Source organism: Drosophila subpulchrella, chromosome X (assembly GCF_014743375.2).
Source record: "Drosophila subpulchrella strain 33 F10 #4 breed RU33 chromosome X, RU_Dsub_v1.1 Primary Assembly, whole genome shotgun sequence".
Lineage (NCBI taxonomy): Eukaryota > Metazoa > Arthropoda > Insecta > Diptera > Drosophilidae > Drosophila > Drosophila subpulchrella.
Genome location: NC_050613.1, coordinates 18,051,236 through 18,072,245, shown reverse-complemented (window position 1 = coordinate 18,072,245; position 21,010 = coordinate 18,051,236). Strand labels below are relative to the sequence as shown.

Genomic DNA, 21,010 nt, shown 5'->3' with positions numbered 1-21,010 from the left:
CCTATACCATAGTTTAATAAAATAATGATAAGCTTATGATTTTATTTATCATTTATATAAATAAATAAATAAAATAATGATATTTAGAGCTGATTACGAGATACTAGGACACACCACTATAAAATTATAAAAGTATGCCACTTAAAAAATAAAATATATAGTCAAGTTAAGACCTAAAGAATGGCATTAAAAAACATTACCAAATTTTTAAAAGAAAAATAAGCTTGCTTATGAATTTGTATAATTATGCTTAGCAATTTATATTTTACTTCATTGTTTTTAAATTCAACATCTTGAATACCTTTTTAAAACCCGATATTTTTTCCTCTACCGTTAAAAGCTCATTGAGAGATAATCGATAGATAGCAGCTGACTGGCGGTCTGGCAACACTCCGTCGTTGGTCTGGCAGCCCTGAAAAAGGCAAAAAATAAAAACGCGGAGCAAATTACAAAACACCATGTCGTTCAGTAATTTGTTAATGAAAAGCGGCCTGAATCCGGGCGTGCGTGGTGCCCAGGCCGGCGTCCTGGTGGCCGCCACCCGGCAAGGGCACACCATCCGCGGCAAGGCGCCCGGCGTTGCCCGTTCCCTGGAACAGCGGGTGCGAGGTATGTAGGTTGATGTAACCACTTTGGCTCACCTTTTCACCGGCTTCTGCCCGCAGAGGAGACGGCCACGGATCCGGAGGTGGTGGCCCGCATCAACATTGGCTTTCCGCAGCTAAAGGAGTCGCGCTCGGCACAGCTGAAGAAGCGGCTGGAGCACCTGAAGGCCCAGCGGACCAGCAAGCAACTGGAGCAGCTGGCGCGCAGCAACAAGCGTGAGTAGCTATGCCGGGAATCATTGGAAACAGCTGCTCATTATGTTCCTCCGCCCTCACCCCAGTGATCATCGACCTGGAGCAGGTGCAGCGCACCTATGTGAAGACCACCGGGCAGCACGATCTCCGCCTGCTGGCCGATCACTACGGCATCTTCGAGCACCTCTTCGGCAGCGCCTACTTTGTGCCCCGCGTGCCGCTCAGCATAAGCTACCAGCTGGAAGGCGACAGCCTGGCCCCCGTCTACAATGGCAACGTGATCAAGCCGGCGGAGGCGGCCAAGGCGCCGCAGATCAGCTTCGAGGGCCAGCTGGATCCCATCACGGGTCAACCCGCCGGCCAGGACACTTTCTGGACTCTGGTGGCCAGCAATCCCGATGCGCACTATACAAATGGCAAGGCCGAGTGCCTGCATTGGTTCATGTAAGATTAGTACGCTGCCATGATGACTTCTTAATCCTGATTTCCTTCCCTTTTTGCAGTGCCAACATACCCAATGGCAAGGTGAGCGATGGTGAGGTGCTCGCCGAGTATCTGCCACCGTTCCCGCCACGCGGCTTGGGCTACCAGCGCATGGTCTTTGTGCTCTACAAGCAGCAGGCGCGCCTGGATCTCGGCTCCTATCAGCTGGCCACTGGCGACTACAGCAACCTGGAGAAGCGCACCTTCAGCACCCTGGACTTTTATCGCCAGCACCAGGAGCAGCTCACGCCCGCTGGCCTGGCCTTCTATCAGACCAACTGGGATGAGTCGTTGACGCAGTTCTACCACGATGTCTTGAGTGAGTTGGGATGTGAGATGCATCAAGAGGATCTTATACTTATAATGTACATCCATCATGCAGAGCGCAAGGAGCCCGTCTATGAGTACGACTTCCCGAAGCCATACCTGGCCGACCAGAAGTTCTTCCCGCTGAAGCAGCCCTTCAATCTGTACATGGACAAGCACCGCGACCAGAAGCAGGTCAACAAGGAATACCTGGAGCGCAAGCTGGCCAAAACACATCCCTTCGAGGGACCGGAGCAGCCTCTCCGCTTCCCCAACGCCCATCCCATACGCGATGTACCCTCGTGGCTGAAGACCGAGATCAGGAAACAGCGTCTGGGCACCGGTCGGGTGCAGGACTATTAGGGGATACCGAATGCTGTTAAGTTTGTGTGTGTAATAGTGGTTAACAAGTTCGTTTTTTATTCACTGGAAGTACATGAGTCGCTAAAGTACACGGTTGCCTCATCTGCAAACTACAACTACTTGGATATAGCCTAAATAAATATGGGAAGGGGACGTACTATGGAATCGTGTGATGCTTTAACAATTGTCCGGAAGATTCTCCTTTAATGTGCTAATTTAATTAGTTACCTATTCGCTTGTTTTTTGCTTGCCTCGCACAAAATTGGTTAAATTGTTTTGTTTTGTATTTTTGGCACTGTTTTATACGTTTTGTTTTGTTTTCCTCTGCTGATATACATAATATGTATCGCTGTTAAGTTGTCCTGCTTGTGTCTATTCGTTAAGTACTTCAGTTGGACATTCGAAAGGGGATCCCCAGTGGATCCTTAAGTCTGCGCCTTGCCGTAGCTGCCAACTGGCGGCCTGTACATGGCCGGCAGAAAGGAGACCTGAGTTCGATTGAAGGCATACTTTCGCTTCCCAATATTCTTGAGTACGTTGTCCATCCGCGTGCCCTCGCTGGAATGAAATTGAAGAAAGGGATACATTGTTTTACATATACGAGCTCATTTTTAGGGCAAAAAATGGGATTCAGATCATTGCCAAAAAACGATTTTTCTTTGCGTTTTTTAATCGTAGTTTGCCAAATCAAGTCGTAGAACTAAAAAAACGACTGTTTTGAGCAGCTTGCTAAAATTGCTAACAATCCCCATCACTTTAAGAAAAATTTATTTTTTTACCAATTTTCTCATTTTTTGCGAAAAATGGAAAAAATAAAAAAATGTCAGGTTATAATGCCAATGGATTGGAAATTAAACGAGCACAGCGAGGTATGACATTCCTCGTTCTGGCTTTTATTTTTATTATGGCAGTCAAAAAACGGAATTTTTAGGACGAAAAAATGGGGTCAGATTCTCACAAAGATACGAGATTTAGATTTTCGTCGAAAACACGACTTTTTTTCAGGTTTTTCAGTCGTAGTTTAACTAGATCAAGTCGTACAGCTAAAAGACCGACTGTTTTGAACAGCTTGCTAAAAATACTAACGATCCCCATCACTTTTAGGAATATTTATTTTTTGACCAATTTTCTCATTTTTTGTAAGGGGTTACATCATCTTTTTTTGCGAAAAATGGCAAAAATGAAAAATGTTCAGGTTAGAATGCCAATCGATTGGGAATTAAACAACGAGCTTAACGACGTATGACATTCCTCATTCTGACCTATATTTTTGTTATGGCAGTCAAAACATTGATTTTTTAGGGCAAAAAAATGGGATTTAGATCTTTGCAAAAAAACGATTTTTCTTTGTGGTTTTTAAATCGTAGTTTAGGCAAATTAAGGCAGCTTGCTACATACATAAAATTAATTTGTTGACCAATTTTCACTTTTTTATACGTTTTCCTTTGAAAATAAAAAACTGGCCTAAAGGGGTTAGAGGAAAAGGAATCGTCTTGAAACCTATTTTTCAATAGGTATACATTGAACCCTATTATTGTCACGCGAATTCTTTAGTCCCCTGCTGGTTTCAAAACCTAGCTACATCGAGGGCTTAATACATTGAAATAAAAGAAAGGGATAAATAAATCCCATTCCCAAACTCACCTCCGCATGGTGCTGAGAGCGTAGGGCACATGCTTGGCCGGCAACTGGAACTCGCGCACCAGGACGCGACACTGCTCCAGGGTCACCGCCATTCCGGTGCGATCCTTGGCGCTCTTGCAGGAGGTGAACCGCAGGCCGTCCATCAGCCGGCAGGCGTCCTCGGCCAGGTGCAGGATCTTCACGTTCTTGGAGACATTGGCCCGCAGCTGCTGCTCCATGAAGCCGAGCAGCGACTGCAGCGACTCGCCGGCGTCCACGGAGCCGAGTCCCAGCTTCCGATACCGACCAAAGTACTGGCTCAAGCGCAGATAGTTGTCCCAGTTGGACCGATGCTGCTCCTTCGTCTGACCCAGGGTCTCAGCGAAGCTGGCCTTCTCATTGATGCCGATGTTGAAGAAGACGGGCGTGATCTTGAACGAGATGGAGGTGCCGTTGCCGGGCAGCGAGTGCTCCGGCACTGGGAGCTGCACCTCCAGTGCCTGCCGCGATCCGGTGATCCGGGGCATGGGCGCCAGAGCCGCATCACCCTGGGCACGCACCAGCTGAAAGCTGACTGCGGACAGGTCCTCGATGGCGATGCACATGTCGCTCCACATGTCCGCCTCGTTCCCGTACAGCGTCAGCAGTCCCTCGAAGTAGGCCAGCGGACCCAGGTCACGGAGCATCACCAGGTAGCCCATGTCCAGCTCGCTGCCCCACAGCCGGAGCATCAGGGAGCTGACCAGAGCGGTTAGCTGAAAATAACAAGGAGAGCGGTGTGTAAGTAAAAAATCAATATAACGCGAATTCTTTAGTCCTATGTTGATTTGATTTCGGAACCGTAAAGACCCTGATTATATGGATTTCAATAAATCATATGATTACGATGTGAACTATGGTTAAATGTAAATTAATATAAAATGATGCTTAAAATAATACCACGCGAATTCTTCAGTCTCATGTTGATTTTCAAATCAACTGAAAATCAAAATTACACTGAAAGTAATCGAATTTTGTTAGACTTATTGACCTTATAAAATATGTACATTGTTTTTAGATTGGGATATTGAAGAAGTTTTAAGTCAGTAAGCCATACAATTATATAAAAAGGTTCAAAATAGTAATCACATCCTTTTTTATCTAAGACAATTCTTGGCAAAAAAGCTTTTAAAAATGCCGCGAATTCTTCAGTTCCCTGCTGCATTTGCATACTTAAGACGTCCTGCATTTAGATTTGGGGTATTGAATCCCAAATCTTTTTCCACAAACATTTGTCAATTTAATCCTTACCGCCTGGGAGAAGCAGACGTCCCTGCGGTACATGATGCTCGCCTGGATCCTGTTGCAGCGCATGTCCTGCTGCAGCCGCTGAACCGAGTGCATCAGCCGAGCAGTCTTCAGGAGGCGATCCATGGCGTGGCGCAGCTTGCGCATGCTGGGCCGCAGCTCCGCCGCCCAGTCCGTGGTCATCGAGAGATTCAGGCCGTCGGTGAACTTGTTGCCCTTCTTGACGGGCACGGACACAGCTCCGGAACTGAATCCACACACTGCCGCCGAGGGCTTGAGATCCAGTTCGAGATTCGGGGCCTGCTTGGCGGCTACCGGAGCGGCGATCACGTCCGGCGCCTGTTGCGGAGCCACCGCGAATCCCTCCCGCTTGATCGGCACCTTGGGATGACGCAGCCGGATGGCAGGACTGTCGCAGCGGCCGCAGAAGAACTTCAGCTTGCTGACCAGGCACATCACGCTCGCCTCGATGTTAAGCTGGGTGAGATCCAGGGGCTCCGGCTCCTCCGTGGGCCGGTAGTAGTTGGCCGACGGCGACGAGCTCATCAGCTTTGTGTCCAGAAAGCCTGCCGGCGGCTGGTGATGCTGATGCCGCTGCGCCCGCCGCCCGATCTCGTCCAGATCGATTAGCTGCAGCACGGATGGAGCAGCTGGCGGATCTGGCACATGGGCGGAAGTGGTGGCCTCTGGAGGAGATTGCGAGTGCCAGGCCAGCGGCAGTGACTGATATGTGGCCTCCTCCTCTTCGGCCTGGCGAGGATTCCCGCCCTGCTCCAGGCTGCGCAGGTGATCGTTGTAGCACTTGACCACATGCTGCAGCGAATCGATGGCCCGGATGTCCAGCGAGCTGGAGGGAGAGCTATTGCTCGGATGCCAGCTGTTCGAACGCATCAGTGGCGGCTGTCCACGTGGCCAGAGATCCGGTGGAGCCACCACCGGCGTGGCAAAGTCCTCCAGCTCTGGCGACTTCAGCTCCAAGGCCGTCAGTTGCTGCGTGATCTTGCGGAACGGCGACATCGGCTCCATCAGCACATTCTCCGGCTCCTCGATGATGCGATGGCGCTCGATGAAGGCCACCGCCTCCTCCACAATGCTCGGCTCCCAGATGTTGAGCAGCGTGCGCGTGCGGGTCACCATCTGGTTGCACAGTGGCATCATGTCCTTGGAGCTGCGCCGGCTGGCCAACTGGAGGAGCTGCGACATCAGCTCGACGATCTCCTTGCGCAGCTGCTTGGTGGCCTGCACGGCATCGTTGGCCGCCTGCACCTTGCACGCGTTGCTCTGCTCCAGCTTCCAGGACTTGCTCTCCTGCAGGAGCCTAAAGGGAAGGAATTATATTATTAGGGATCACTCTTATTACATTGCTAAGTTATAAAAAATATGAAACTCCTATGAAATCGTTCTTATTTCCACGCGAATTCTTGAGATTCCGGCTGATTAGAAAATCTATCTCTAAACCTGAACTGCTACACTGAAAGTAATAGAATTTACTTAAAGATGTTGAATATTATCAATACTCTGTAAACAATAAAATAACAAAATTCAGTTGGAAATAATATTTACGGACTTTTTATCCAAATTAGAGCTAAGTTCTTGGCAATAAAAACATTTCTATAATTAACTTTCTTATAAAATCCGAATAATTCCCACGCGAATTCTTTAGTTCCCTGCTGATTTTGAAACCTTTCTCTAAAACTAAACTTAATTTTTAGAGATCACTCATATGTAAGCATATCGTCCACCACTCACTTGATGAGGCCACCGCACTTGCGACCCTTGGCATCGTGGCGCGTAAAGGCACCCACGGTGACCACGTCCAGGAGACCACGTCGCTGCATCGTGTCGTTCTGGGCCCACATCCGCTGCACATGCAAGTTGACCGGCAGGAACTCCAGCGCCTCGTCGGCCTTCGCCGAGGAGCGCTTGAAGGCGACGCCGTCGCGGGCCAGCTGCTGGATATTCTGCTTGGCCTGCGAGTAGTCCTTGAGCAGGCGCAGATGCTCCTCGAGCAGGTTCATCTGCCGCCAGCGCCACTCGCCGCTCAGCTCGCCCATTCCCGAGATCTCCTGCAGCAGCTCCTTCTCGCGCTGGATCCATATGGAGAGCAGCTGCTGGGGCAGCTGGCAGCACAGGCGGGACTCCAGCAGCGTCTCCTGGACACTGATGTCGGCGCCCAGGGAGGAGTTCAGCCGGTAGGTGCGCAGGCGAGGATTGGAGCACACCCGCTGCAGGCCACACTGCTGGGGCACAAACAGCCGGACTCCCAGCTTCGGCGGCAGCGACTGGGTGCGACGATGGGCTGGGGATCAAAGATTGAGGTACATTTAGTCGATATTTCTCAGGGATCTTAATTAAATAAGATGTTTATTATTATAAAACAGAGCTCAATAACTACATGAAAATGATCCCCTGAAGGAAGTGTATAGTGTTAAAAGTATAAAATATATTTTAAACACATGTATTAGTGGTTCAGAGAATTCCCTGCTATTCACATTTGTATTTTTTACTTTGATAGAGCTTTGATAGTAATTGAGTCTTTTACATAGCTGAAGAATTCGCGGAATATTTAAAAATGTTAATAATTCATAGTTATCAAATATATATCATATATGTATCCCATCACTTGGTTCAATGGAACTTTATTTACATTAGTATTTAAAGTACTAAGAATAAATTCACTAAACTGAAGAATTCGCGGGGATTGATTATAGAATTTAAATATAGCATCAAATAGATACTTGTTTTAATGATTCCGATTATTCCCTGTGACTCACATCAGTAATTATTAATTCAATCAAGCAATGATTGAGTTTCAGTGCTGTTTTGATTTAAGAATCTGAAGAATTCGCGGTGGTTAATTATATGAACTTTGATTATTTCATCACCAGATACCAGACGTAGGTGTTCCAAAACCCAATATAGGACCCTAGATCGAACTTATCTATAGCTTCTTTGCTTCTCACCTCGCCTGCTGCTTGTGGTGGCTCCAGCGGCGGCTGTCCCTGATCCCGATCCCGATCCCTTTCCGTCGAAGAGCTGCGTGCTGGAGCGCGGCGGTCCGTTCCCCGACTGGCCGGGCTCCACGGCGGCATCCGGTGACCAGGAGGCCAGCGTGATGAAGCCGCACTCACCGCGCGGCGAGGTGAGCGGCAGGCGCAGCCGGCTGGTGTCCTGGATGACGCCCAGGGCCACCTCGGCGTGGCCCAGCGGCAGGGCGGTGAGCGTCAGCCGTTCGCGGACATCGAAGACGCTGAAGCGCAGCCGTGTGCCGGCCGAGAAGCCGGCGCTGCGCTGGAAGCGCATGGTGCACAGAAACTGCGGACTGCGTGTGCGCTCCTGCAGCTCGGTGCGGGCATGCTCCCGCCACAGGCAATCCTCTCCAGCCGCCGGCAGCAGTGAGCACACGACCTGTGGGTTCGGCGCTCGCCCCAGCGTGTCCAAAGGCAGGCTATCACAGGAGAGGGCCGTCTCGCAAATGGGCAGCTCCGAGAGATCCAGTTCTGAAAGTGCAAAATAGAGAGTACACCGGGTGAGATCATGGGCGAGGAGGGCGGTAGATTCGGGTACAGCTAAAGCGGTGGGTATCAAATAACAAACAACAGTCAATTCCGTTTAGATTCATTAGCAAAACAAAGTTTATTCCAAGAATAAATTCATATTTTTTCAGTTGCATCACATGGATTAAATTCCACCTCCAATTCCCCGGGGATTACACACATAAAAGTACAACAAATAAGGCATCACCTCCGTTTAGGATTAGATTAATAATAATAATGTATGCAGAATGTTTTGTTTTCTCTTGTTTTTTTTTGGCAAGCGAAGCGCTTTTGGTTGCCCAAAATGGAATCGAATGGCTATAAACCGGATGTTTGTGTAGATGTACATTGGGTGCATGGAAGTGAGCGAGAGGATTGGATGAGGTTGGGAGTGCTGGTGCGGATGGGTCTAATATGTGGACATAACATAACTAAAAACAGTAACGAAATCCGCGCCTCCTGATGGTTGGGTGTTTTTGTTTTGGGGTTAGAACTGTATAAGATCACCTTCAAACGGCGCCGCCTCCTCCGTGGGCACGGCAGTGGACTCCTCCGCCGGCGGGCAGCTGTGCAGCTGCAGCTGCTCCTGGACCTGCTGCTCCAGGGGCATGCCCAGGTCAATGTGATTGCCCATTGTACTGGCGGTTCCAGCAACGTTCGTCTGGCGACTCTGGGCTACGATTTGCTCCTTCAGCTGGCGGATGAGCAGGTTCAGCCTCTCGCTGGAGGCCTGTTCGATGCACTGCACCCAGGCCAGGCGTTCGGCCGACGTGCGGGCAATGAAACGCTCCGACGAGCTGTCCTTGAAGTCTGTCAATCGAATAGGGTACAGAAAATCAATTAACTAGAAGGCTATTTAGGGCTAACCACTCACCTAGATCGAACACATAGCCCTCGGGCTCGGGCTCCTCATTCTGGATGCGCGGACAACAGTTCTCCAGCACCAGGAGGCCGGCCACCGCTGACTTGGGGTCCTTATCCTTGAGGTAGAACAGTAAATTGCCACGCAGTTTACACCAACGTTCAACTCTGACTGTGGGCGGTAGAATATACATATGTATGGAGTGTGCATAAGCCAGGTGCCTGGTGGGGAATGCAGGTGGTGCGGTGGTGCCTGGTGGGGATTGCAGGTGGCTACAGGGGGGGCTTACCTTCGCTGGAGCGCCACAGGAAGCCCTCCTGGCGGTCGGTGATGATGAGCAGGCCCTCCTTGTCGAATCGCGTTGCTGGATTGCTGGCCAGGGAGTTCAGTTCCAGCTTGTTAAAGCGCATGGCTACGGGTCACTGGATGAGGGGGATATACAAAGTGGTTAGGTGGAGGCCCACTCGATTAGCAAGCTCCAAAGATGGACGGTCACGCCCGCACATCAATAATTCACCGCAATTACACGGCACGGTGTACGTGCCCAGTGGGCGTGGCCCGGATGGGCTGATGGGCTGCTGGCCAGGCACACACAGATACACACCTCCTGCTCCTGCGCCGCCTCCTCCTCCTCCTTTTTTGCCCTTTTGGTCCTGCGACCTCGATATTGTTGTTGTTGTTCTTGCTGCTGCTGCTGCACAGCTGGCGGCGATTCCCCCACTCCTGGAGCTGGCTCATCCGTCGCTCCCCGGGGAGTCACTTGCTCCGCTCCGCGCTTAGATCTGGCTGATTACTAGTTAGTAATTACGAACTGATTAAATTTAGTTTGGCAATTGATAAGCGCAAGCGAAGCTTCTTATTGGAAAATAAATTCTGCTGTTCTGCCACAGCCAGTGTTGTGAAGCGCTGGAAGTGCTAGAGGTGGCCAACACTCCTTCGTGAGTATCGAATGGAAAGTATCGTTAATCGTTTGAATTTCAAATTTTCTATTCAAAAAGGTAATTACTTTGCTTTTAGAAGAATTAAAGAAAGCAATTATTTCAAGACATTTTCATAAAGTTTAAAAAACTTAAAATTTTGTTAGAAAATTTCTTATATTGAAGATAAGTTGATTTAATTTGGAATAGGATTTTTAAAAATTGTAAATGCCGTTTAATTTATTAATAAAATCCTAAAATACCAGGCAGATAACTCAGCATTGACTTTTCACATGATTTCTTGCTTCGTATTAACTAATTATCCAATTTTACCTTGTATTGGATAGCATTTTAAAAATAATTTTAAAAAAATTTCATAAATCTTAGAAAACTTTATAACATATTTTAGAAAATTCTATTAAATTAAATACAAAAATGTATGGGAGGGCTTAGAACAAGGCTCTATACTCCAAAAATCACAAAAAAAAAAATATCCTTGATTTTTTAAATTAAAATCAAGTTCGCATTTCTAGCTTTAAAAAATTATAATTCTAAAATTGAGATAAATAAGAAATGGTTTATTATAGAGGCCAATTCACAAACATCGCAGTCTAAACATCCTTGATGGTCTGCAATTCCTCAAGAACTCGCTCAATTCCTATATTTAACTTTAAGCTTTGTAGCATTTACATTCCCATTATAACCATCCAACAACTATTAATACTAAAAAACACTCTTAATTCAGCATTTAATTATGTGATGAAAAAATCGCCAAGTTTAATATAAAATGTTTCATATTTATAACAGCATATAGATAACATTTTACTACAAACGGAGAGAGAGTGCCACACATAGGATCAAAAGGTACTCTCATCATGGTACCACAGTATTCCCACAAGGTCCTTATTCTTCTATTCAATCAATTCACGACGATGACTCATCTTGATGTCCACGTTAAAACGACGCGACCATTTCGCCAGCAATGCGTACTGAAAAAAGGACGACAAGAATTAGATATAAATGGAAAGTGGGATGGTTTGGGTACACCCACATCCATCAAATTATCGCAGAAATTCACGTCGAGCAATTCAAGCTTGGGACAGCGAACCAGAATGCTGAAATGAAATCAAATGTTGACAAATCATTATATAAATCTTTAAGAATACAATATACAACAATGAAACCCACTCATAAATACGTTCATGCGTGATGTTTGGAATGCCCATGAGGTCCAGTTGCTCCAGATTTGCGCCCAGCTGGGAAATATGAATGAGATCGCGCTCGGTGATTCCCCGCACAGCCGACAGAAAGAGCTTCTTCAGCTTGGGGCAGTTGGACAGCAGCTGGAGCAGGCCATCCCCCAGCGATGCCTCCCTTAGGCTGAAATAAGACTTAATTGATTAGGACACATTATCATTTTTAAACAAGCACCACCTACCACCAGCCCAAGTCGACCTCCTCCAACTGATGCAGGCTCGCCAGCGACTGCAGTCCCCTGGCTGACAGAAAATGAGCCTTCCACAGATCCAGAGTGATGAGCTGAGTGTTGTAGGTGGCCAGATGGTCGGCCACATTGTCCATGCTCACCGAGACACCACAGAATGCTAGACGAAAATGTAACATATTTAAAAGTTAGACAAATCAGTTTAAACTTGTGAGCCTACCAAGATTCAGGTGCTTCAATTTGCGATTGCCCTCGAGCATGCTGAGCAGCAGTTCCGTTTCAAAGGCCGTTTGGCAGAGATCGAGTCGCTCCAGATTCTTGAGGTTGGCCAGACAGGAGAAGTTTAGCAGCGGCGGATCAGTGGGGCAGTTGCGCAGGCTCAACTCTGAAAGTTAATGATATTACTCAGACATTTACTCCCCGTAAGTATTGAGCAAAACGCACCTATTAGGTTATCACAGACTATGCCCACGTTCTCAATGCAGCTGCCATTGAGAAATCTACAGGAGTGCAGCCGCAGGTGGGTAAGATTATCGCCGCGTTGGGTCAGGAATCTGCAATGGGTTTAATGGTTTAGGTTTATATCAAAAGTAACATTTCCCTGACACCCACTTTTTGAACTCGGTGGGCGAGACCGTGTTGAATACGCCGCACCAGGACAGATCCAGCTTGCGCAGCATGGTGGCACGACGGGCCAGCGTGCAGAGCAGCTCGGAGTTGGCCAGGTGCCAGTAGGGCTTCAGGCTGATCTCGGCGTAGAGCAGCGGATGCGTGGAGATGTCGTAGAAGGTGCGCGACACCTGACCCACGCGGAACAGGGACTTGAGGTCCAGGTAGCTGAGTATGCGCAGAAGGATTTCGAAGGGCAAATCCGTGAGGGAGACTGATGAAGGCGCCTCTCCGCCAACGCCGCCATCCTCCAGGCTATTCTCCTTGAGAAACTGGCTCAGATCGTTGGTGATAAACTCCTGCAGCTTGGTGGCCCCATCTTGATCACACTTGGGCTGGAACTTCAGTGTGCGCAGCTTGCAACTAATGGGTCCGCCACTGCCATCGGGGTTTGGATGATCGACGGGGGGATTGGCAGCCTCCGGTGGCGGGGACAAGTGGACGAGCAGCTGCCTGTGCAGATGCTCCGAACGCCGCTTGGCCAGAAGGGTGCGCGGTTGGTCTACGGTGCGACCGCACAGCATGATGGCATCAATGGCCGTGTAGTAGTTGAGTTGGCTGTGATTGAAGTCGACGCGCAGTGTCCTGCCAAATGGATGTGGGTTCATAAGTAAAACAGAAGTATTTAATAACCAGATGGCTGTCTCACTTCGTCACCATCGTGGTCTTTTTCAGCGGCGGACGAAAGCAACGCGAGTTAAAAACTGGCCGTTCCAGATCGCCATCCGCGGCATCCCACAAACAGGTCCATTTCTTGGTCAGGCCATAGGACCAGATACGAACGACGGCACCAGGATTAAAGGTCTCAAAGATGGCCACGCCCGTCGGCACCACAAACTCCTCGAAGTACACAACTGGTGGGGATGAAATGCGATGCATTTGGTTAGTTTAGACTGTGTTACCCAAGCTAGTATAAGAATAATCTGACTGGTAACCTCACCAACATAGTCCTGCGTCGGCAGCTTGGACAGATTCTGGGGCTGAATCTCCCGCGTGGCCGACGGAGCGCGCTGCCACCAGTCGCCGTAGGTGCGCTGCGGGCGAGAGTTGAAGAGGAACCCTGAACAGTTGGCTCTGCATGGGCCGGGTGGACTCACCATGGGAAAGGTCTCCGGATAGTCGCCGTACTCGGGATACTTGGCTGGCCTGCCAATCAGATTGGCCGCCGTATACGAGATGCTATAGTCGATGCCATACTGCGAGCTGTAATCGAGCACGCCGAGGACATACTGCTCCACATAGTAGCCCTGCTCGGACGGGTCGGACTGCGCCGGCTCCTTGGACTTGATCCTGAACTCGACGGGGTCATCCGCCTCGGCCTCTGGCTCCGCCTCCGCCTCGGCTGGGCTCGAGTCCGTGTCGCTGGACTCGCCAGGTTCGCTGCCATTGGCCATCAGGGACATGGCTGCCAGCGCCAGCTGCCGTGGACGTTGGCCGTAGGTGAGCCTCAGCGTGTCGATCGCCTGCAGGCAGCGCCCGAGTCCCACTTCCCCACCGGCGTACCAGGTCGGGCGATGCGCATAACCGAACCAGAGTCGCTGGGTTGGCCGCAGGTGCCACAGAAGCCGCAGATAACGCTCCCCGAAGATTCCCGCCTCTCTGCTGCCGGTTGCTGCGGTGGTCCTGCGCCTGGGATCGCCTTGTGTGAGGACCTCGACCTCCTGGTTGTGGTCACGTTGCTGGGCCAGACCTTAATGGCTAGTGGTTCCCGGGGTTTTTCGTCGTTCTGCGCGGTCGCTAATCCAATTAATGGCCAGTTTGCGGAGTCCTCTTTGGGTTCCAGCTTTCTCCGCGCCTCGCTTTTGGCCCGCTTTTCGCTGTCCGCCGACCTCTGACCTCTGCTGCACTGGGGTGCTTATGCTGGCTGGTGATTTCCGCTTGGATTGCCGCTTACTCAGCTTAAGGCATACAAGACTTACAGCACTTTTTAAACACAAATTAAAAGAGTTTGTTTTTGTTAAAAACCTGCGTCTAACCTATCGCTATCGATAGCCCTGTGGCCAAACATATATTGCTATCGATAACCGCGCGACACCCTGTGGCCAAATTCGCTAGCGCTTCGATAACGCTGCCAGGGCTGCGACGTTGTGGCCAAAAAATGTAATTATAATAATATTTAAAAAATCAAAATTTCGTATTCACGGTTTTAATTGATGTTTACATAAACTTATAATTTGTTCCATTGAAAAATGTAATGTGTGGGAAGTGTATGTTTATTTACGTTTGAAAGTTAGTGCAAATATGAGCGATGATATTGCTATTTTTTTATTATTATTTTTAAGCGGAGCATTTAAAATTTTTTTTTTAACATTTGTAATTACAGTTTTCATAAAGTTAAAGTTAAAGTTAAATATTTTTAAACAGGGAGGGAGCAAACATCCTTGTAAAATTCACTATAATTTCTAACTGATTTGTATATATAATATGTGTATAATTTGTAATTGAAGATATTACAAATATAGTTTCTATATTTTAAGATTTTTAAAATAAAACTCTTAGTGATAGGGTATCCTTTAATAAGGAACACATTTAACTTTTACAAATTCCAACGAAATGCTTGAAAATCGTGCGTTGCATGATGGCCGACGGCTGGTCGTGCCGTGCAGAGGCGGCCCTGCAGCACCGTGCACAGGCCCCCCAACTCAACGGTGTGCAACAGCTGAATCCAGCCGATTTCCAATCCATGCTGCGACTGCCGCTCCAGGTTCTTAGGAAGTGCTCCAGCATGAAGACGCGCCCGCGGCTGGACTATCGCAACAAGCTCATCCTGGCGCCCATGGTGCGCGTGGGTACGCTGCCCATGCGCCTGCTGGCCTTGGAAATGGGTGCGGACATCGTTTACACGGAGGAACTGGTGGATCTCAAGCTGATCAAGAGCATTCGCAGGCCCAACCGTAAGTGGATCACGCTCTCAGGAAGTAGCCCAAAACCCAGTCTAACCCTGCTTCATCCCCCCCAGCTGCCTTGGGCACTGTGGACTTTGTGGATCCCTCGGACGGAACAATCGTCTTCCGCACCTGCGCCCAGGAAACCTCCCGTTTGGTCCTCCAAATGGGCACCAGCGATGCCGAACGCGCCTTGGCCGTGGGCCAGCTGCTGCAGCGCGACATCTCCGGGCTGGACATCAACATGGGCTGCCCCAAGGAGTTCTCCATCAAGGGCGGCATGGGCGCCGCTCTGCTCTCCGATCCCGACAAGGCGGCCCTCATACTGCGCACCCTGTGCTCCGGCCTGGACATTCCGGTCACCTGCAAGATCCGCATCCTGCCGGACGTGGAGGGAACCATCGATCTGGTCCAGAAACTGGCCGCCACGGGCGTTGCAGCCATTGCTATACATGCCAGGACGCGGGACGAGCGACCCCAGCATCCCGCCCATCCCGAAGTCCTGCGTGCCGTGGCCCAGGCCGTGGACATACCGATTATAGCGAATGGTGGTTCGAAGAGCATGCACTGCTACGAGGATCTGCGGAAGTTCCAGCTGGAATGCGGTGCCACCAGCGTGATGGTGGCCCGGGCAGCCCAGATCAATGTGAGCATCTTCCGGCAGGAGGGACCGCTGCCCATGGATGAGCTGATTGAGAAGTACCTGCGCCTGTGCGTCGACTACGACAATGCGCCGCACAACGCCAAGTACTGTGTGCAGAGCATCCTGCGCGAGCTGCAGGAGACGCCGCGCGGCAAACGCTTCCTGCAGTGCCAGACGCTGCAGCAGATCTGCGAGATCTGGCAGCTGGGCGACTACTGCCGGCGGAAGCAGCGGGAACTGAAGACGCTAGGCAACTCGGGACGGGCGGAGGTTGAGCCGCCGGAGGCGCAGGCCAAGCGACAGAAGCTGGAGGAGGCGGCTACCTTGATCACGGACGAGTACGCCGGCGTCATTTGCCGGAACATGCCCTTCCTGCGCTCCACCTATCCAAGTGGTAAACCTTCCGCGAAAGCTATGACTCCATGGACTCCCTAACTTTTACTTTCCCTCCCCACAGATAACCATCTGCCGAAGACACAGCTGTACGTTCATGCTGGAAGGGTGGGCAAATCCCCGCCAGCCTACGAGACGCAGCAGTGCGACAAACTGTTCCGCTCCATTTGCACCTACGATGGGCAGCGCTTCAGCAGCTCCTTCTGGGAGAAGAACAAGAAGCAGGCGGAGCAGGGAGCCGCCCTGGTGGCCCTCCTCCATCTGGGCCAGCTGGAGGCGGAGGTTCTCCGCGACAATGGCAGCCTACTCAACTGAGCAGCATCTATTGCTCATCCATGTAAATGACACCCACTCGGCTATGAATGAACCTCTTTTTGCTTGATTATTGCATTGCCTTAAGTGTTGAAAGTGCTTGAATTCTTGTGTTACTTTGACTACATCCGTTGGGTTCACACATTGTATATTTTTTAAATATTAAAAAACGGAAATAAAGTTATGACTATGAACTACTTACAAAAGCAATACAGTATGTGTAGATACTATGGGTTTGAATATGTATCTAAATGTAAGCTAAGTTGCCATATTCGTTATTTTACGAGGGATTTTAAATACATATATTGTTATGCTGTTTCAATCCGCGAATTCTTCAGGAAAAGCTGAAACTTTTGGGATCTAACATGACCAGAAAGTACAGTTTAATCTCACAATTATACCGAAAACAGCGAATTCTTCAGAGTTTTCGAGACCGAATCATATAAGTCGATCTGTTAGATGTGTCCCATTAATAGAAACTATATTGTTTCATGCTGAAGTCAATTCTGGATAGTTAACTAATTTAACTAAATGGAATACTCTCTTAATACTACTCTTAGCAAGCGTCTTTGAAGTCCAACTAATCCAACAATCATATAACTCAAACAGTTTTTCGGCCAACTCAGAGTTGAGTGTAATTCTCGATTTGAAATATATTTATTAGGGGCTGTTTAATTTCCTAGTGTCGGGTTCAATGGTGAGATGAGAGATGAGGCGTGAGGTGCTGCTAGCTGCATACGCTTAGTGGGGCCGGCGCTGTCCCTGCGGTGCGCCATGGTGGTGTTGTCCATGGCCATGGGGATGGGGATGGGCATTTTGCGGCGGCGGCATCATGGCATGGTCATCACGAAACCCGTAGTTCGCGACGTAGTTTAGTAGATAATCCTTAGTTATGGGCTGCTTTATGCTCTCCACAACAGCTGAAATAGTAAATGCAATTACAATTAAATATATCTCAAAATCAGAATAATAAGAAAAGGAAAGCAGCCAAGATCAATTGTTTTCATTTTGAGAATTTGTTTTCTCACTTATTTAAGAAGAAACGTTCTTGAAATTAAGATGAAAGATGAAATTACTCTAGTGTTTTTCGAGATGAAGAGATTTTGAAATGGATATAAGATCAGTTTCGAAATGAATTTTTCTTGACCAAGATCATATGCTCTAAATTATTCGGAAAAAACGTTCTTGAAATCAAGACGAAAGTACTCTTAAGAGTGTTTTTAAGCATACTCACAGCGGGCTGTGTTGAAGCTGTTGGGATGCTTCTTGTCTGTTCGCTCGCGCATAAACTCCCAGTTGCCATACTGATTCATGGTGCACTCGACGATCCTGTTGTCCAAGTCTCTGATCTCCTTTGTCAGCTTTTGCATGCGTCCGAAGGGTGCATCGTGACCACCCACATAGAGAAAGCCCACCTTCTTCGTGAGCAGGCTGTGTAAATGGAAGGGAGCGCAAGCCAAGGATTAGTTGTGCCCATTGAAAACAGCTCTTCTCTCAGAACTCACCCCTCGCCGCGCTCCGTTATGATCTTGAGCCGAAAGTCCACCGAGTTGAGCTCGTGCGGCTTCCACTTGAAGACGTCCGAGCAAACGCCGGCCGTGTACGGCTGCTGGGATGGCTGGAAGATGAGGCCATCCGGCTCGTGGGCCAGCGTCCGGGAGAACTTCTCGCCCAGCAGACGGGCGGACATCCAAATGTCCCAGAAATCCTTGCCGCGCACACTGAACGCCTGCAGTCGCTGGTTGATAATGCCATGCTTCATGCCCAGAATGCGGGGACCTGCAGTGGCAATCGAACGTTAAGGTGTGAAAGTTAAACCGTGAATGGGCAACCCACTCACCTATAACCTCCTTCTTGATGTAGTCCAGTCGGTTGGGATAGAACGGCTCGTCCCGCACATCGCGATGCGAAAGACGCACAATGTCGTAGACGAGGTAGCGCGGCGTTACGGTCTCGCCGATCTTGTCTATCACCATCTCCTGCAGGGCAAGGGAAAGTAAGACAAGCGATTAGATAAACTCCAACATTCGACTATCACGGCTTACCCCATCGAGGAGCGTGCCATCGAGGTGGTCGTTCAGGTTCTTGCCGTCCACAAATGCCACGTTCTCCACCTGGAAACAGGAGTGATTGCGATCGAAGAAGTAGACCTCATCCCGGCCATCGATGAGCATCATGTAGCGTGTGCCGTCCGCCTTCCACGACACTCGGTAGGGTATCTCGCTGAGCCGTTTGATGTTGTTCCTGTCCATGGACACGGGCTGCGAGCCCGGGAAGCCGTTCTTGTTCCACTGGCACCAGTCCTGCACCTTTCGCTGCAAATCGCCCAGCCGCGGCTGGTCGCTCACTTGCCGCACACCCGGCACTCCGGCCATAAAGGCGGCATTCTTGATGACCATCTCGCGGCGACGCTTCTTCCTCGGCTGTCCATCGGACGTGGAGGCGTCTCCATCGCCCTCCGCCTCCTCACCCTCCAGCTCCTCGGCGTCCTCCTCCTGCTCTCCGGCGCCCTGCTGCGACGTGGACGTGGAGCTGTTGTCATCAAAGTGCCGCTTCCGGCTGTCCGTGGCCGAGCCATCGCCATTGCTGTCGTCATAGTCCAGACACCAGTTGGGCTGCTCCGGGGCCGCAGGGGCGTCCTCCTCGTCCTCGTACCGCTTGTACAGCTCATTGATGTAGTCCTGCTTGTAGATGCCCGGCGGTCGGGCACTGGCAAAGACAGCCAGCGCTGCCTCCACAGAGCAATCCAGTCGCTCCACCATATAGGAGACGATTAGGAAGCCGGTGCGGTTGAAGCCATGCGTGCAGTGCACGGCAATGACATCGAAGGGTCGCTCGTTGATAAAGTTGTCCACAATCTCGATGAAGCTGTGCGTCTGCTCCGGCGAGGGCGTCTCGCCGTGCCCGCGGCACTGCAGCTTGATGTACTGGGCGCCGCGCTCCTCCACCGTGGATCGATCGTAGAAGCGTTTCGTGTTGGTCAGGTCCACCCAGAGGCCCAGTTTCAGCTGGAGGGTATGGGCAGAGATGCAGGTTGGCAACTACACATGTCATGGCAAATGACATTCCAGATACATACCTTGAGCGTCTTGCAGTAGTCGAAGAGCATCTCGGGGCGAAAGGTGCACTCGATGGGCATCTTGTCCTGGAAGCTCTGGCTGAGCGGCGTCTTGAAGGCCAGGAATCGCTCGGCGATGATCGAGTCGCTCTTGCGCGGACAATACAGCCAGCGGTTGGGCAGTGGCCCGGAGCCGCGCTCCCTGTCCCTGTCCCGATCCCGATGAGATTGGGCCATGGTGGCTGCGCTCCTGCTCCTGCTGCTGCCTCTGCTGGATGCTGACGACGACGACGACGGGCGCGAGTTGCGTTCCGATCCCGGTGATCTGCTTCAGGGGCGTCGCGGTGGGGGGATTTCTGCCTGGATTCGGAGATGATGCCCGTGCCTATCGAACTGTCCAGCTGTCAAGCGATACCGATATCGATATCGATGGCTCGCTAATGGGGCTCGTTGTGGAGTATCGATGGCCCTCGACCAATATCGATGTACGCTGCGCCGCGCATTGGTTTAGGTGGCTCGTATGGGGTAGTCCCCAAAAAGCGTTTATTTTCAAATCTTTCACAAAACTTTTCACATAAGTTGAAATGTTACATACAGCTACAAAAAGGTTTAAAATCGTTGCATTATATTGACGTACAAAACAAGGCCAACTTCTTATTTTTGGTATGGCCTAATGTGTTAAAGGAAAAAATAATAATAATAATAAATAAAAATTTAATAAATATGAAGGCGTTTTCTTAAACAAAATTGGCATGCTATGTTCATGAAAATATTCTTACTTGGTTTCATCGCGAAGTTCGTAAAACCGCGAATTCTTCAGCGGAACACTTTTTCAATGAATCTTTTGCAACGTAACTGAATACCCCAATTCTAACACATTTTTATCGGTTAATTTGTTTTTTAAAGTATTAATGTGTATACAAAAATTATACATTTAAATAACTTAAATTCCCATTAAAAAATAAAGATAAAAGAAAATCTAAATGAAATGCAGAATCCCGAATATATCGTTTACTGCCAGCGTTGCCAGAGTTTATTTGTAAGTCTTCAAAAATAGTCGTTATTTTGTGTAATCAAAAAAAATATACTAAACACTGCCAGCGATGCCAGAGTTTCTTTATTAAAAATTCAAAAATAGTCGTTCACTGCCAGCGTTGCCAGAGTTTATTCTTAAATATTCAAAAATAGTCGTTATATTATGTAATCAAAAAAATACTAAACCGTGCCAGCGCTGCCAGAGTTTCTTTATCAAAGATTCAAAAATAGTCGTTATTTTTTATCTATTTAACAAAAAATTCTAAAATAGCTTCCATCTTTTTAGGATGTAATTTATATTAAAAAAATAGGTATTTATTTTATATTGATTGGTCTTACCGCTAGCTTATATCGACAATCGATTTCAAAAATGCACACGAACTGCAGAATTGCT

General features: G+C 49.1%; 5 protein-coding genes across 5 annotated transcripts; 2 read left to right on the top strand and 3 right to left on the bottom strand.

Moving 5' to 3' along the window:
• The first annotated feature begins 390 nt into the window (after positions 1 to 390).
• LOC119556187 (39S ribosomal protein L38, mitochondrial) lies at positions 391 to 2,071 on the top strand. Its single transcript, XM_037868130.1, has 5 exons — positions 391 to 609; positions 666 to 821; positions 887 to 1,244; positions 1,304 to 1,602; positions 1,666 to 2,071. Exons 1-5 carry the CDS (start codon positions 459 to 461, stop codon positions 1,950 to 1,952), a joined length of 1,251 nt encoding a protein of 416 aa, XP_037724058.1. The 5' UTR covers positions 391 to 458; the 3' UTR covers positions 1,953 to 2,071.
• Positions 1,987 to 10,167, bottom strand: LOC119556186 (inositol polyphosphate-4-phosphatase type I A). The gene is made up of 9 exons (XM_037868128.1): positions 9,865 to 10,167; positions 9,550 to 9,682; positions 9,273 to 9,431; positions 8,906 to 9,208; positions 7,826 to 8,362; positions 6,612 to 7,161; positions 4,866 to 6,180; positions 3,597 to 4,330; positions 1,987 to 2,510 (listed from the first exon to the last, which is right to left on the bottom strand). Exons 2-9 carry the CDS (start codon positions 9,668 to 9,670, stop codon positions 2,378 to 2,380), a joined length of 3,852 nt encoding a protein of 1,283 aa, XP_037724056.1. The 5' UTR covers positions 9,671 to 9,682; positions 9,865 to 10,167; the 3' UTR covers positions 1,987 to 2,377.
• Positions 10,168 to 10,917: 750 nt separating this feature from the next.
• Positions 10,918 to 13,721, bottom strand: LOC119557635 (F-box/LRR-repeat protein 4). The gene is made up of 10 exons (XM_037870469.1): positions 13,388 to 13,721; positions 13,231 to 13,324; positions 12,940 to 13,144; positions 12,234 to 12,875; positions 12,066 to 12,175; positions 11,842 to 12,006; positions 11,616 to 11,781; positions 11,366 to 11,557; positions 11,229 to 11,292; positions 10,918 to 11,166 (listed from the first exon to the last, which is right to left on the bottom strand). Exons 1-10 carry the CDS (start codon positions 13,691 to 13,693, stop codon positions 11,089 to 11,091), a joined length of 2,022 nt encoding a protein of 673 aa, XP_037726397.1. The 5' UTR covers positions 13,694 to 13,721; the 3' UTR covers positions 10,918 to 11,088.
• Positions 13,722 to 14,912: 1,191 nt separating this feature from the next.
• On the top strand, positions 14,913 to 16,733 carry LOC119556767 (tRNA-dihydrouridine(20) synthase [NAD(P)+]-like). The gene is made up of 3 exons (XM_037869193.1): positions 14,913 to 15,184; positions 15,250 to 16,212; positions 16,276 to 16,733. Exons 1-3 carry the CDS (start codon positions 14,974 to 14,976, stop codon positions 16,524 to 16,526), a joined length of 1,425 nt encoding a protein of 474 aa, XP_037725121.1. The 5' UTR covers positions 14,913 to 14,973; the 3' UTR covers positions 16,527 to 16,733.
• Positions 16,734 to 17,132: 399 nt separating this feature from the next.
• Positions 17,133 to 19,993, bottom strand: LOC119556766 (mRNA-capping enzyme). Its single transcript, XM_037869192.1, has 6 exons — positions 19,603 to 19,993; positions 18,569 to 19,531; positions 18,364 to 18,502; positions 18,029 to 18,302; positions 17,758 to 17,954; positions 17,133 to 17,443 (listed from the first exon to the last, which is right to left on the bottom strand). The coding sequence occupies exons 1-6, from the start codon at positions 19,816 to 19,818 to the stop codon at positions 17,265 to 17,267; spliced, it is 1,968 nt and encodes a 655-aa protein (XP_037725120.1). The 5' UTR covers positions 19,819 to 19,993; the 3' UTR covers positions 17,133 to 17,264.
• Positions 19,994 to 21,010: the final 1,017 nt, after the last annotated feature.